We start from the raw sequence: 14,311 nt of genomic DNA on the forward strand, positions 1-14,311 counted from the left end.
TTTCCCCTGCCCCTCACCGCGCTGGGAGACGCGGGTGCCTTGCTCACGGTTGAGAGCTTGTACCTGGAGCGGGCTGAAAAATGTGAGAACGCCCAGAGGCAAGCTGTATATATCTATATAGAGAGCGTGAGAGTTACTGCCGGCGAGTTGGTGGGCTGTGGGAACATCTGGAAGGTGAAAAGCAGGAAACATCTGTTTCTTGTGACTCACAGGCTGAGCCCCTGCTTTACCGGGCTGTTACAAACCGGGAATTCTCACTTTGTCTAGCAGCGGTGCATGACCAGAGCTGGAGTAAATGGTGGAGCCTTTCGGTGTTTGTTTCCCTCGGCATTAACACCCACCGCTGTCGGGGGCAAAGCGGGTGGCGGGGCAGCTGGGGAAGTGAGCAACCTGTTACGACTTCTTCAGGGCCAGGTGTCGGTATTGGTGAATGATCCTTAATGCCAGTATTTTTGTGGTCTTAAGGCAGCATTCTTTAGCTTTACAAAATTAAGAACAGAAGAAAACAGGCAATCTCTTTTTTGGTTTTTTTTTTTCCTTCCCCCGATAACGTTAAGGAATCCCATTTCATTGAATGTGGTTGTTACTTTGTGCTGCCTGAAGGGAAATCGATGTGCTGGTGGTTTCTGCTGGTGTGTTCTGCTGGGGGTGGTTGAGGGGTGGGTGGGTGGTGCTACTTTTTTTTTTCCACTCTTTTAAGAGAGAAAAAGCTTAGGACAGGTGGAAAACTGTAATCTGCTGTCAGATGAGTTCTTCGTAAGCAAAGGCGATACGGCGCTGAAAGCCACACTTGTGTTTGTTGAGGGTGATGAATGCAAAGGGGGCCAACCTTTAATTATCTGCACACAATGAATTGTTTCAGTAACTATCTAACTCCAGCGTGTAACTCAGTACAACTGCAAAACGCACGGTGCAACAGTGCGATGTTCTGGAGCACGTTAACGTTGATCTCCTGCAAATCTAGGGTGCCTGCAGCCGCTGACCCACTTCTCTCCCCTGAAAGGGAAAGGTCCCTAGATGCACCGTTTCCTTTTCTTGAAAGCAGCAGATCTGTGAAATAAAAATACTTGGGAAATGAGAGGTCAGAGCAGAACACAGCAAGAACACCCTGGTCTGTCCCACATTGCGTTTGAACTTTACATTAGCACACATCAGTTTATCAAAGGCTTTCTGGTGTCTGGCGCTGTGCTTATTCATTGATTTATTTACTTAGGCTTTTTTGGTTTTGAATGTCTTCCAAAGAAAGGACTGGGGGGAAAAAAAAAAGGCCCTTCTATCAAACTCGGGAAAAGAGCTGTAGAGTTGATGTTTCCCTTGTATGCCTGGGGAGATTAAATGTAGTCCCCAGCAGAATTCTTTGTGTTTGCACAGGTGAATTTTGTGCAACCTGAGATAAGGCTATTAAAGCAGTATGGAGTTACTAAAACCGGGGAGTCAGTTCCCGCCTCTATCGCCCAGGAAAACAGTGCTTATTTTCAAGAGGATAAATGTTCTGAGTTCGTAGCTGTTTTCCATGTTTCAGTTTATTCCCGGTTTTATGTTGACCAGGTTTAGGGGGCAGAGTCACAACCGCTGTGGCAAATAAGATCTGTAAATGGGCTAGCCGAGGGCGGAAGGAATGCTGAAACATCTCCATCGTTCCGTTGCAGGACCAGCTGAAGCAGTGCTTCTCCAGACAGCCCCCGGCAGCGAAGGACACAGACACGCTGGTGCAGGAGCCCGACAGCCGGTACGGCACGTGGAGCGAGCAGCGGCACAGCCGGGACAGGTGAGGGTGCGCAGGTCCCTCTGCGCGCGGCGGGCGTCCCCTCAGCCCAGTCCCCCGAAGCAGCCGCTGTTTCAGGGGGGTCTGTGTCCAGGTGTGGTTTCTCTAAAGCTGCACGCGTGGCTGCGGTGGCTGTGCAGTTTCTTCAGTCTGTAGGTGAAGAAATATTTCTTTAACATCTGCAAATTGCAGGAAGCTTTGAAATTTAAACTCCATCCTCCAGTGAGAAGGCAGCATCACCACTTTTGGGAGCAATGACAAAACCTGCTTGGACTGGGAGAGGTTTAACAAGTCTGCTAGCGAGTGAAATGTTAGATGTTATTTTTTGGTACTAGAATGATAGAAAGAAGATACGGGAAAAACAGTTTTTCTCCATAAATACACCAAATGGCCTTGAATAGATTATCATAGGTAGCAAAACTTTTTTTTGTGCTTTGCATTTATGTGTTTGTGATCAGAAATGTCCGTTTTCACCTTTAGAAAGCTATTACCTGCTGGTGTGTTACGTGCCTTTGGTGGGTAGAACTAGGGTTCTGGGAAGGTTTTGCTAAAATTGTTCAATTCCCTCCCTCTCGGGGAGTGTCTGACAATGGTTAGACCGGGCACACTCGGTTTGGGGGTTTGTTTTATTTTTTTCATAGATTTGGGTCTCTCCATACCAATTAGCACTGCCTTTCTTAAGGCTGCGCTGCCAGATAGGCTGAACGGTGCTGTGAGCGGCAGCCCCTGCCCCGCAGCAGGGTGACCCCCTCAGAGTGCCCGGGTACACCCAGGGGTACGACAGCCACCTCTCACTGCTCTGAGGCGTTTTAGTGTGGGATGAAATGGGGTATCAGGTGAATGGAAGACAGCATCACTGATGCTTTTCTGTTAGTAAAACGCTCTAACGAAATAAACCCAGAGCATTAAAGTATGAGAGGTTTTCTAATTTACACCTGTCATGCGAATTACGGCTTGAGCTACGCTGTTGGAGCCAGTATCCTCTCTGCTCGGTGCAGTATGAAAATAGCATTTTACCTGTTTTGGTTTTTTTAATGCTATACTTGTTGAGATCTTACAGCAGACATTAATGTCAATTATGTTTGGTGCGTTCTACGCTTGAGAACTGTGTGTTATAAATATTTTATTGCTTATGGAATCAGGGTAGCTTTCAGCTTGAAGTTCGTTGAGCTAAGTGACATGCCCACAGCGACACCCAAGTCTTCTGTAAAAGGAACTTTGATTTCAGTGTGTTATAGACATTTTCTGAAATCAGTTTTTTGACAAAGATGCTTGTCTCAGCTCCAAAATGGACAGCATTTGAATGTTATTTCAAACCTGGAGGATTCTTCCTGGTTAGAAAAGTTCTGCCTAAAAATTCTGGTTTATTGAAGTATTGAACTCCGTCCCCCTCATCCTGGAATTTTGTTTCCACTGTAAGAAATGTTCAGTTTTTTCTTCTCTTACAGCATAATGATGACAGTGTAGTGACTTCTCAGCATTTTGCCACCCCCTTGCTCTGCTTTAGCTTGATTTCTGGTTCATTGCAGGGGAGTTACTGGTGTATTAACTCAAGCACTTGGAGAGGAAGGAGGGGAGCGTGCTCTTACGTATTAAATTAATAATGGAAATCTTCCTGGGATATACTGACACAGCATTTTGTTTGCAGTGTATTTTTATGAAGTAGGAGGCCTCCGCCAGGCCAGGCGCAGGCGTTCTCCGCCTCTTGCTGTGGGCGATTCGAGCCCGTCTCTGCGTTCGGCCGCTGCCGGGGCGGTCGTCTGCTCCGCTGCTTGGCCCCGAGGCAGGAACTTCCCGGAGACACCGATAACTTGGCTTTCCTGTTTTGCCTGGTTCGCGTCCCTTAGACCTTGGATCTTGTACGGCCCCCGGGGTTGTGCTCCTCACACGCCCCCCTGCGCCCTCCCGGCCGGCTCCAGGGCGGAGAGGGCACCGGGGGAGCAGGCGCTGGGACCCCAGTCCTGGGAGGTGCCCAGGGAGCCGACGGGGACCCTGCGACAGCGGGGACGAAACAACGCCACCAGCCTGCTGCTGCGTTGGAGGAACTTCCAGTTTCTGGCATTTTCCAATGTTTGAGTCGTGGAGTGATTATTTTAGCCCCTTTAGGAGTGTTTCATGAGTGCGTCTGTGAATGAGCTCGTTTTCTCTGAGAGAGGAAGAGGGTTTTAAAACACAAACCCATGACTGCATGGCAACAGGGAAAACGTGGTGCTCTCGCTGATGAGCTGCTGGGAAGGTGGGGGAAGGATCGTTTTCAGCTAGAACTTGGTCACAGCTGGAATAAGCGTAAGGGGCTGCTCTTGGCTGGTTGCAATGGGCTTTGGCAAATAACTTCTTAGAATGGAAGGAGGTGGTTTAATTTGGAGGCATTAATTGGATTTTTTCTTAGCTTAGCTAAAAGATTTTGGTTTTATTTTTTCCCCCAAGTGCTTTAGTTAGCTTTTCCAAGTTGACATCGTAGAAAACTATTACTTTTGTATCAGAACAGTCTTCATAATGACAAAACCATTCTCTTTTACAGAAAAGGGACTGGTTTTTAGGTGGTGGATCTATACAGCTCTGACTGCACAACGTTTCAGCTGTTTGTTTCTTCAAATCCTTGAACTAGGCTGCGACAAAGCTTTGGAAAAGAAAACCTGCTGTAGGGTATCAGCTACCTGTAATAGATGGGAATCTGCAGTTACAGAATGTAAAAAGGCATTTTTAAGCGGATGTTGGTTCTTGTGTGATGCCCTAGGCAAACAGGGGGAGCTGCCTTCTGAGTCTGACTCTTCAGCAGTGTCAAAAGCAGGATTCCTTTACTTTTTGACTCCTAATTTCACGTGATGAAGCAACATCTTTATGGCCTGTTAGCACAGTCTTGCTAAAACTGATAAAATCTATTTGCATTAAAAGTGAAGATTGATCTTAGTTTGTTGTGTATTTGTGGTGACCATTCTGCTGATGCCTGTGGCCACTACCTGAAGGACAGTTTTTCACAGAAGCCAGTGTCTGTAAATGACACCTGTTGAACGGTGTTGGTCACTTATGGATGTGCTCATTAAACTTGAAATCTTCATGAAATAATAGAAAAAGATGCATGATACTGAAAACATGTTTTAAATGTCAATATTTGACCATTATTCTGAAGGGAATTTTCCCCCTAATTTGCTGTTCGGATGGAAAGCATCCACTGTGCATACCGGAGTGTTGATACTCCAGGCATCCTCGCTGTGCTTGGTGATGAGCTGTGCTACAGTGTTTAGTGTGTAACGATGCTGTAATTGTGCAAGAACTCTGAAGGAGAATCCATTAGAAAGGTTTGTGAATTAGAAACCACTGGTCAGTGTAGATTCATCTGTATTTCCATCGTTGTTTGCTCTCAAGTATTTCAGTTTGGTAATCTGCACTGAGCTGTATTAGCTGAAGCCCTGGGATGGAGAGGGGAAGAGGCTCCTGGAGGTGTGCAAGTCAGACAGGATCCTTTTAGCACATGTTTGATTTCCGTGGAAGGTGGCAAGTCTGCAGGTTGTCTTTCATCTCCACATTCTTCCATATTCTAGTGGATCTAAAGCCTAATGCTGCAGATACAAATACCATTTGAAGCAAAAATACTAGACAAAAACTTTCCCCTGGAGCTCATTAGTACCATTCCTTAATTATCCTGGGGCCCACTGCTGAAGGAGGGGAGAGGCATTCAGCTCTACTCATGCGCTGGAAACCCTCTGTGCAGTGTTTGCTGTGCCGGACTGGAAGTTATATCGTGTACTGCAGCTCGACAGAAAGTTGTTACTCAGCTGTAGACTCCCGAGTGTTTTCCTCCCCAGATTGCCATCGCTGGGGACTGTACCAAATACTAAGGTCTGTCGTTTAAAAAATGTGCATGTATTCATACACACATGCTCAACACAAAACTAGAGGCGATAAGAGAAATAAAATCTAACACAGCTCCGGCAGAGGAGCTGTTGCTCTCGGGATAGCACCAGCGGAGACGCTTCTTTCTGTCGGGACACAAGGGATGCGAGTTTTTAAAATCCCATGTCTGTTAGCATCTAAAAATGCATCCCAAAATCTTTAAATCCACTGTGCTGCTGAAGGTGCTTCGGTTTCCTTGGAGTCGTGTGAAATGGAAGTTGCTCGCACCGCGGAGCACAAGGCGCGTTGCAGGAGCTGCTGTGGTGGCCAGGGCCGTGCCCAGCACACTCACGGGCCCTTCAGGTCCAGACGTGTGTACGCAGCCTGCTTGTGGTTTCACAGTGTGCAGTCATATAGAAATACAGATATATAATAATATATTAGTAATAGATGAATATGAATTAAAAGAAACCAAATATAAATGCACTTTTGAGGTTTATATATATATATATAAATAAGCACCGTGCCCTCCTAGGGAAAAGGTGGGAACGTGAGCAGCAGCGGTGTTTGTAGGGTGTGCTTTTGAGAGGGCTGTGAGTAGCTTGTGGTGTCCTGCAGGAATTCACTTACAGAGAAGGGGTATTTATTGTTTTGTATTTATAAGAATTTGTGTGTATTTGAGATAATTTTGGACAAGCAAGGAGAAGAATCTTTTAGCAATTACTCTTTGCCTGAGGGCTGCACGCAGAGCATTACCCTTCACAGCGTATGCAGTGCCAGAGTGGAAGGGCTGCTGCTGTTCTGAGTCAAGTGGGGGAATTTAAGCAGCTATTGCCCTCATCTTGTTTGCCTGGATGTGTTTCGAGGGGCCTTGGTGCTGGTGAAAAGAGACTCCAAGCAACAGAGGCGTGCTAGAATCAAGTGATTACCATTTCTCTGCATACTTGCGTTGTTCCGCGCGCTGTAAATCCGAGCGGGTAGAAAGGTGTGACCACGAAAGGGCTGCAGCCCTCGCTGCGGGCACCTGCGGCCTCCCAGGGTGCCTTTGTCACTCGTGGCCGTCACTTCAGTTCTGCTTTTGTTTCTCACCCGCTGGGTATGTGCGACCCAGACAAGACTTGCATGCGTTTGTTTACTCTGAAGTCTCACAGATTTCGTTTTAATTTGCAGCTTTGTGCCCGAATCTCCGTCCTTGGAAAACGATGTCATTTCCACGAGAAAGCAGCCTCCAAATAGCCACCCATCTTCACTGTCCTCTCAAACGGAACCTGCCTCCCTGGCTGATCACCATGACTTCTCCAAAGACCAAAGGAGCACGAGTTTGGACCGTTCCAGCACTGACATGGACTCTACTGATGGGGCTGACTTACCTCCTCTGGGAGACGCCCACCCTGATGAAAAGACCGCGGATTTCTCCTTCATTGATGTAAGTTACGGTGGTGGGGAACAGCAGTTCTCCTTCGGGGCTCACCGGGGTGTTACCTGCGATAGGCACCGCACAGCCGGATCTTCTGGGCACCTTGCATTCGATCTTCCTCTGCCTTCTCTTTATCACATGGGGTTTTCCCAGCAGCCTTCCTGCCTGACAGGTTTGAGATCAATGCTAGAGTTCTTCTAGTTCCTGTGATGCTTGGGATCTGAGAGACTCCAAACAGCTCTTGGTCTCGGATAATATCTGCCAGCGGCTTAATAAAGTTGCTGTTTCCCTTTCTGCTCCTCGTTGAGCTGTAACGGAAGAGTTAAATGGCTCTACGAAAATTGGAAACATAATTAAATAACACAAACAGCTGGTGACTGCTGTGCTATAAGCCATGCAGATTTAAGGCTATAAAAACATTCACTAATATTTTTCTTATTTACAATTGCTTTCTTTCTGTAGTAGCTTACAATTGCATTTTAAAGGATTTTTTTTCATACTTAACAGTGGTTTCTGGGCACACGCAGTCAGGTGAGGTTTAGTGTTCTGGGGAAGTACTAGCACTGTTCTTTCCAGGTACTGACACAGCTGTAGTTTTTCGGTAGAACATCTGGGAAGTGCTGCTTTTTGTTTAGCCAGAGCTGGTGCACCTCCTGTTGGTGTGTCACACCTAGTGGCAGCTGCACTGGTAAGTGCACGATTCCCGGCGCAGACGGATGGTGCCGCGCCGGGAAGGTCTCGGAAGGGAGGAGCAGGCTGCTCGGCCAAACGTGGGGAGGGCGCGGGCAGGTTTGGGCCGGAGGCGGCTTGGCCTGGGGCAGCAGAAGCGGCTGGTGACATCCCGCTGCTGCCTGCGTGGGCCGTTGGGAAGAGCCCCCAGCCCAGCTCCCTTCTCCGCCGGGGCCCCCATCTGCGGGGAGCTGCAGGATCCTCCGCTCTGCCCGGGCGGGCGCTGCTCTCGCCTTCCAGCCCCCTCCAGAGCTGAGGCCGAGGCCACGTTTGATGGTCCGTTGCTTCGAGATCCCTCACGGCGCGTGCCTCGGCCGTGGTACCGGTTCCTGATCCTTCGGCAGGGGGTCCCCAGGCTCTGGAAAGGAAGCGTTAGTAGCCCGTAACGGCACGGATGGGCCTTAGTCTGTGTCTGTCAGGGGTTCTGCGGGTCGTGGAGACGGTCCTGTATTGTGCTCTTCCCCGGAGAGCTAAAGGTGTCTCTTTGAAACCTTATTAGCTTCGGGTACAGCTGGCAATGTGCTGTTTTAATGAGCAGTTTATTCCTGAAATCTCTTGAAAAGAAACAAAACCACATCTTCTTCTGGAGAAGAGGAGGCTCGGTGATGTTTGCTGATTACAGGCAAGTCTCTAACAACAAAGTGCTTTAAGTAAATGAGTTCCAGCTCCTCCTTTTGCTCTGTAAATGTTATTCCTTGCCGTCATGTGTTTCGAAATGACTGCTCACAGAGATTTTCTGCACGCTGTGACACTGAACGTGCAGTCTCCTCATTGCTGGCGAGCAGCTTGACGTTTCTATGGGTGGCAACCTGTCAGAGCAGTGGAACTGCAGCACTCCGCTGCAAGAGAATTCTGTGGAGTTGCTTTTTTTACGTCCCAGTCGTCTTACTGGGCTTCAGCTGTTCCTAGCTAGCAAGGCCTGTGTTCTTAAAACACTCTAGGAACCAAAACCCTATTTATTGCAGTTATTTTTTTTATTGATTTAGTGAAAGTAATTTGTGCAGATCAGCCATCTACAGCCAAGAGACATCAAAGACCCAGCATTGCACCCAGTTAGCCACAATGCAGCGTATCCTTATCATAAATTCTCTTTAATATAGTTTTAAGTAACTATGAGAATAACAATCAGGCAAATATATGTATAGTTTAATCAAACCGAATGGGTTAATGCATTAAAGTAGTTTGGGAAGTCGTTATGGAGGAGATTACTTAATTTTCAGGCTGCTTGAAAGTAAAGGCTTTGTTTCTTTTTATAGCAAACCACTATTCTGGACTCCAGCGCGCTGAAAACTCGAGTACAGCTCAGCAAAAAGAGACGCCGTCGGGTTCCTGTTTCCCACTCTCTTAGGAGAAGCAGAGGGCTGGAGTTTGAAAACAGATTTTCTCTGACGGAAGAACCAGATAATACCTGGATGTTTAAAGATTCCACAGGTACCCCTCAGCTGTCTGAAATAATTAGCTGTAACCAACTTGGTTGTAAGGGCAGGAATTTCTACATGGTGTAACGTACCTGGAGTTGCCTCAAGGTGTAACAGCAGCTTCCTTTTCCCACCTCTGGGTCACCCTCTAAATCAAGTCTTCCCCTCCGTTCCTTGGTGTCTTCGGCGCGGGGGAAGCCGCAGTAGCCAGACCTGCAGAAGACCAGGGCGAAGGAGAGCTTCAATGCGACTTCCTTGGGTTTCTGGCAGCTGACTGAAGAGAATTTTGTTACAGTTGATGTGTTCTCTAGCACGTTCTTTATGTCTAAGCCTGTGTGGTTTTGGTCGGAGCAGCTGTCGGTGTTCGTATCCTATAGGTGCTCACCAGTACTCTTGGTTCTAGCACCTGTCAGTGCGGCAGGGGCCTGGTTAAGGCTAAATCAACTCCTTCAAATCCTTTCTATTAAAAACATTCCCTGCCTGGCCTGGCCTTGGGGCGCAGTAGGGAAATGCGTTGAACCCCCTCATCGTGGGAGCGAACGGGCGGCTGAATGCGCGCGCCTCGTCGAGCCGCGGCGTGGTGCCCGCAGCGCGTGGGTGCCGCGGTGCCGTGTGCTGCTGCGGGTGCCCTTGGGGTGTCCCCGAGCGGGGGAACTCCTGCTGCTGCCGCCTCTTCTGTGGAGAGGCTGGTGGTGGCTTTGTGACTGAGGGGACCTGCTAAAACCGTCAGTCTGGTGACCTGCCCCTTCTGCTCTCCCTTAAAGCCTGTGAATGCAGGGCAGAGTGTGTGATCAGACCGTCTCTTCTGTCGCCTCCTGATCGAGGGGAAGGTGTTACCTGTGTGGTGGCTGCTCTGGTGCGGGTCGAACAGACCTGAAATATTTTGAAGACTTGCCTCGATAGGAAATGCTGTGCTGGAGGCTGGGGTGGAATCACCAGCTAAAGCCCCAGGGCCTGGAAAGGCAACTCTGCCTTCACACCTCTCCCTGCGGCGCGGGTGGACCAGATAACGGCTGGTGTCTCTTCCAGTCTAGATTGATCTCGCGTTCTGTGATCAGCTGAGGTGTTTAGAAGCAGCAACGTTCACTAAATTAGGAGTATCTTCTGCTCCCTCATCTCTGGCAGCAAGAAATCTTTCTGTTGCTGAGTCCTTGGTTGCTTTGATCTCTGTTGAAGCGTTGAACTCAGTCCTGTGGTGTGTTAATGTTACCCTCAGCACGTGTTTGAATGGAAGGAGAGCACGAGAATAAAGTAGAGATGAAAAGCCTGCTGACTAACGTTTTTTTTCCCCCTCTGCTATTTTTTTAAACCATTAATTAGAAGAGAAGAAAACTATGCAACAGGAGGATTCTGATGAGGAAGAGAAGATCCAGCATACTGCGAGATCGTCTTCTGTCCACGCTCAGAGACTGCCCGTGTTCCCGGGGATGGACCACTCTGCTCTCAAGGTGAGCCCGGCAGGGCGCCTCGGGCGGGAGTCAGGCCGGCTCGGTGCCTGCGGCTGCTCCCTAGGGAATTTTGCTGAAGGTGACGGTGTGGTTGGGGCAGCGTGTGATGTGTAGCAAAACCTCGCCGTTGTCTTTCTCACTTCTGTTGGCTAGAAATATGAAGTGATTTGGGGAAAATAATAGCTTCACAGCAGCAAACATGCTTTCAAAACTGCGCAGGCTTGTAGGGAATCCCTTCACTGATTTCAGGCATGGGTTTGGTTTGTTTTTTGTATAAATCCTAGTGATTTGGGTTTCGTTCCAAAAAAAGTCTGAATGCTGGCTTAAAAAGGAGCCCTTTTCTTTATTTTCATATTTAGGCCCGACTGCGGAAAAGACAAGAGTCTGAGAGTGCTGGTGAAGTAAGTTCTGCTCAGCTGTTCAAATCCCCGAAGCCGCAACTGCAGCTTGGAGCTCCTGGTGGCAGACTGCTGCCCTCCAGTGTAGAGAAGGAGGACAGGTGAGAGGCTTCCACCGCTGCCAGCAGGAGGCTAACGCTGGGTTTGGTGGGCAAAAAAATAATGCCAGTAGGGTTGCCAAGGCTGCGGGGGGAATTTGTGTTTCTGGTTTTGTTTCTGGAATGAATTTTCATAATTGAAGAGTATTTTTTTTATATCTTAGGTCAGAAGAAAAGTCTCCTCAGTGGCTGAAGGAGCTGAAATCCAAGAAGAGACAGAGCCATTACGAGAATCAGGTTTGACGAGGTACCTTGGGGCAGACTGAGGGGCTTGGCTCAGCGACCGCGTGCCGCGGCGAAGGCGCGCGTGGAGGTGACGTGCTGGTACGAAGGGCAGGAAGGCTGAAGTTCCCGTGGAGTGAGCGCCCGGCCGCGTGCAGCAGGTCCGTGCGGCGGCAGCGCAGCCCCGGCAGGAGCGCGGTGTTCCTTCGCCGGCGGCGCCCAGGCCCGGGCTGCCCGCAGAGACCCTCGGCTGGGCAGCGCCCGCCCCGTGCTGCCGCCTCGCAGCGCGTCCGTCGCCGAGGGACCGGGGCTCGCGCGCCGTTCCCCGACCCCGGCGCGCCCCATCCCGGCCGTGCTGGGGGCAGCCCCTGCGCGCACCGCGTGGGACCAGGCCAAGGCGACGCTGCGCAGGGGCGTGCGTTTGGGGGGGGCTTTCCTGCCCCGGGCAGGGGGGTCTGGCTGCTTGCTGGCCCATGGCATCCCATCGCTGCAATGGCTTCTGTTTTTTCTTTCCAGATAGTGGTTCTAACTAGAAGAAGACGTTTAACAGAAGCCTTAACTCATCCGAACCTAAAATTCCCATGTCATGTTGCTGCTGTTTGCTTCCTGCCTCAACTGCTCTGTGCATGGTGCCTTCCTGTTTTGTGGAGAAAGCTGCTTCGTCTTCATAGTCAAATACAAAGCTGTGTCTCTTCAGCCCTGGGAGGGTGGTCACCTCAGACCTGCCTGGAAGGGGAACCGGTGGTTCGTAGTTAGCACTTCAGAAAGTCTTGCGAGGCGGCGGTGCTCGCTGCAGGAGGGCTGTGTGCCGGGAGAGTCCCCCCCGCCGCTGAACAAGGGCTGCAGCTCCGCGTGGGCGCTCGGCAGCTCGCAGCACGACTCTGTAGCCATGTCAGGTGTCAGGCTGGGCTTTGTGTTTGTTTATGAAAATAACAATTTTAATCAAATTTATCTTTGTGTGTGGAAAAAGTAGTAAGCTCCTGTTGGGAATGAAGTTTATGGGAGGTGAGAGTGAAAGAACAAATTATGTTTACTGCCATATCGAAAAAGGAAACTTGATTATTTTTTGTAAAATGTATTTTTGATTGGCTTATATTTACATGTGATCTGCTGACCAGCAGAGGGATATAATTTTTAGATGAACAAAATGTTAACTTTTTGTCACTCTTGAAATGGTATATTCTGTGTTTTGTCAGCATGTGGAATAATTGCTTCATTGGAATGTCTTTCCTAAAAAGGATCAAGCAATAATGTCAACCAGTTCTCTTTAAAAAAAAAAAAAAAATATTGTAAATACTGTTTTTATAACAAAAAAGGAAGGGAAGAGGGAGGATGTTACACTCATATCAGGGTTCCAGTTAATTGTTGAATGTCACTTTAATAGCAGTTTGGCTAGTCCCACTTCATATTTTTATTTGTTAATCTGTAAATACCAGGTTTAAGTTTTTATTTTTATGCTGATTTTGTGGGATAACCTAAACGTGATCTTCAGTTTCTCAGATGATTCACTTCCCTTTTGGCTAGGCCGATGCTACGATAGCTGTGTAGATATCTCACGCGTAACACGGGTGTCAGGAGGGTCACTAATATCTCCGGTGTGTCAGTGTCTCTGCGTACAGGTTCTCAACTACCAGCCGGCACGTCCGCTTCAGACACACTTTATTCTTTCCCCAGAAGTGCTCTTTTCAGTAAACCTGTAAAAATAAAGCCCAGCAAGGGAGGTCGCTCTGTCCTGTGTTCCTCACCACGCGACTAAGGAAGCAGCGAGGTGGCCAACCGCAGGGAGCCCGGAGCGCCCCGGTGCCCTCGGCGGCCGCGGGGCCGGAGCGGGGCAGATGCTGCTCCTCGCGCTGTGCTTCCCGCGCCCTGCGGACGGGCTGCTCTGGGTAGGAACGATCAAGCACCAGCACTTGAACTCGTTTTTCCTTTTCGTGTTTTACGATCGGCGTTTCGGAAAGCTTGATTTACGCGGGGTTGCCGCGGCGGTGCGTCTGCTAGCCAGCGCGGCGTGCCCGGTCTGCTGTCTGTCAAGCGTGTAGCTGCCAAAACCATGTGCCAATTCTTCTCACGGAGGAGTCACAGATGAGGTGATTTCTCGTCCCAGTCTGTTCCTAGGAAATAACAGCAGTATGTCAGGAGACAGGTCCCATATGCGCGTCTCCCTCCCAGATACAGTTCCCGTAGCGGCTCCCTCCGCGTGGTGGAGATGCGAGGAATACATTCCTCTGGCGCAAGACAACCTTCACTCGCTGCTTTGCCCCATTTCACCTCGGAGCCGTTGCCACCCTTGCGGTTTTACAGCCCCTTCTGCTGTAGGACGTGGTCCCCCAAGATTTCTGCCGGGCGGGGGGCGATGCACTTCACTTGGCCGCCCTCGGCCAGGCCGTTGGAGCTCCTCGCAGCTCGTTCCAAGACGTTGCCCGTATTTTCTCCTTCCCTTTTCTTCAGATGGCGGTGGGAAGGGCGGCTCTTTGCGATAAGCTTCGCGTAGGTGTCTTTTGGGATGTTTTTGTTAGGGCAGCACTCAGGGGTACCGTGTGCGACACACGCTTCGGCCAGCCCCCAGCAGCCGCGCTCGCAGGCGTGGGAGGAGGAGGACGATGCTTTCCTTGCCGCTCCTCAGCCTGGTGGGGCTCGCTTTAAACAGCGTCTAGAAATCAGGTAAATGCCCCCTGCTTACGAGAATATTTACACGATTTTTGAGTTCAGCGGGTTGACAGTGTTGCGTTACCGGTAGTTGGAGGATTTGCTGGTTTTTAGTCTAATAAATGAAGGCCAGAAGTTCTGTAACTGCAGTGTTTGCTCTGTGTTCGAGGAACCTGAGGGGATTCATACTAGGTTTCCACAAAGCCCTTTGAATGTGTGTGCGTTTCCACACCGGCTTGGACAATGCACTGAAACTTACTGTATTTAGTAGTTTAACCTACTACTGAGAAATGTTTAATGCTTCAATGTCTAATTAAAAAGCATCTTTAGAATGTT

The 14,311-nt window shown here is 49.3% G+C and overlaps 1 protein-coding gene across 1 annotated transcript in view; it reads left to right on the top strand.

Moving 5' to 3' along the window:
- KIAA1671 (KIAA1671 ortholog) overlaps positions 1-14,311 on the top strand; it is a 62,217-nt gene extending 47,906 nt beyond the window's left edge. Inside the window, exons 5-11 of the mRNA XM_086474181.1 lie at positions 1,650-1,768; positions 6,770-7,025; positions 9,002-9,176; positions 10,484-10,611; positions 10,971-11,110; positions 11,272-11,354; positions 11,846-14,311. Of these exons, the coding sequence (XP_086330307.1) occupies positions 1,650-1,768; positions 6,770-7,025; positions 9,002-9,176; positions 10,484-10,611; positions 10,971-11,110; positions 11,272-11,350 (897 nt within the window). The 3' untranslated portion in view covers positions 11,351-11,354; positions 11,846-14,311. The remainder of the gene's footprint in view (positions 1-1,649; positions 1,769-6,769; positions 7,026-9,001; positions 9,177-10,483; positions 10,612-10,970; positions 11,111-11,271; positions 11,355-11,845) is intronic.

Source organism: Leptosomus discolor, chromosome 16 (genome assembly GCF_034619465.1).
Source record: "Leptosomus discolor isolate bLepDis1 chromosome 16, bLepDis1.hap2, whole genome shotgun sequence".
NCBI lineage: Eukaryota > Metazoa > Chordata > Aves > Leptosomiformes > Leptosomidae > Leptosomus > Leptosomus discolor.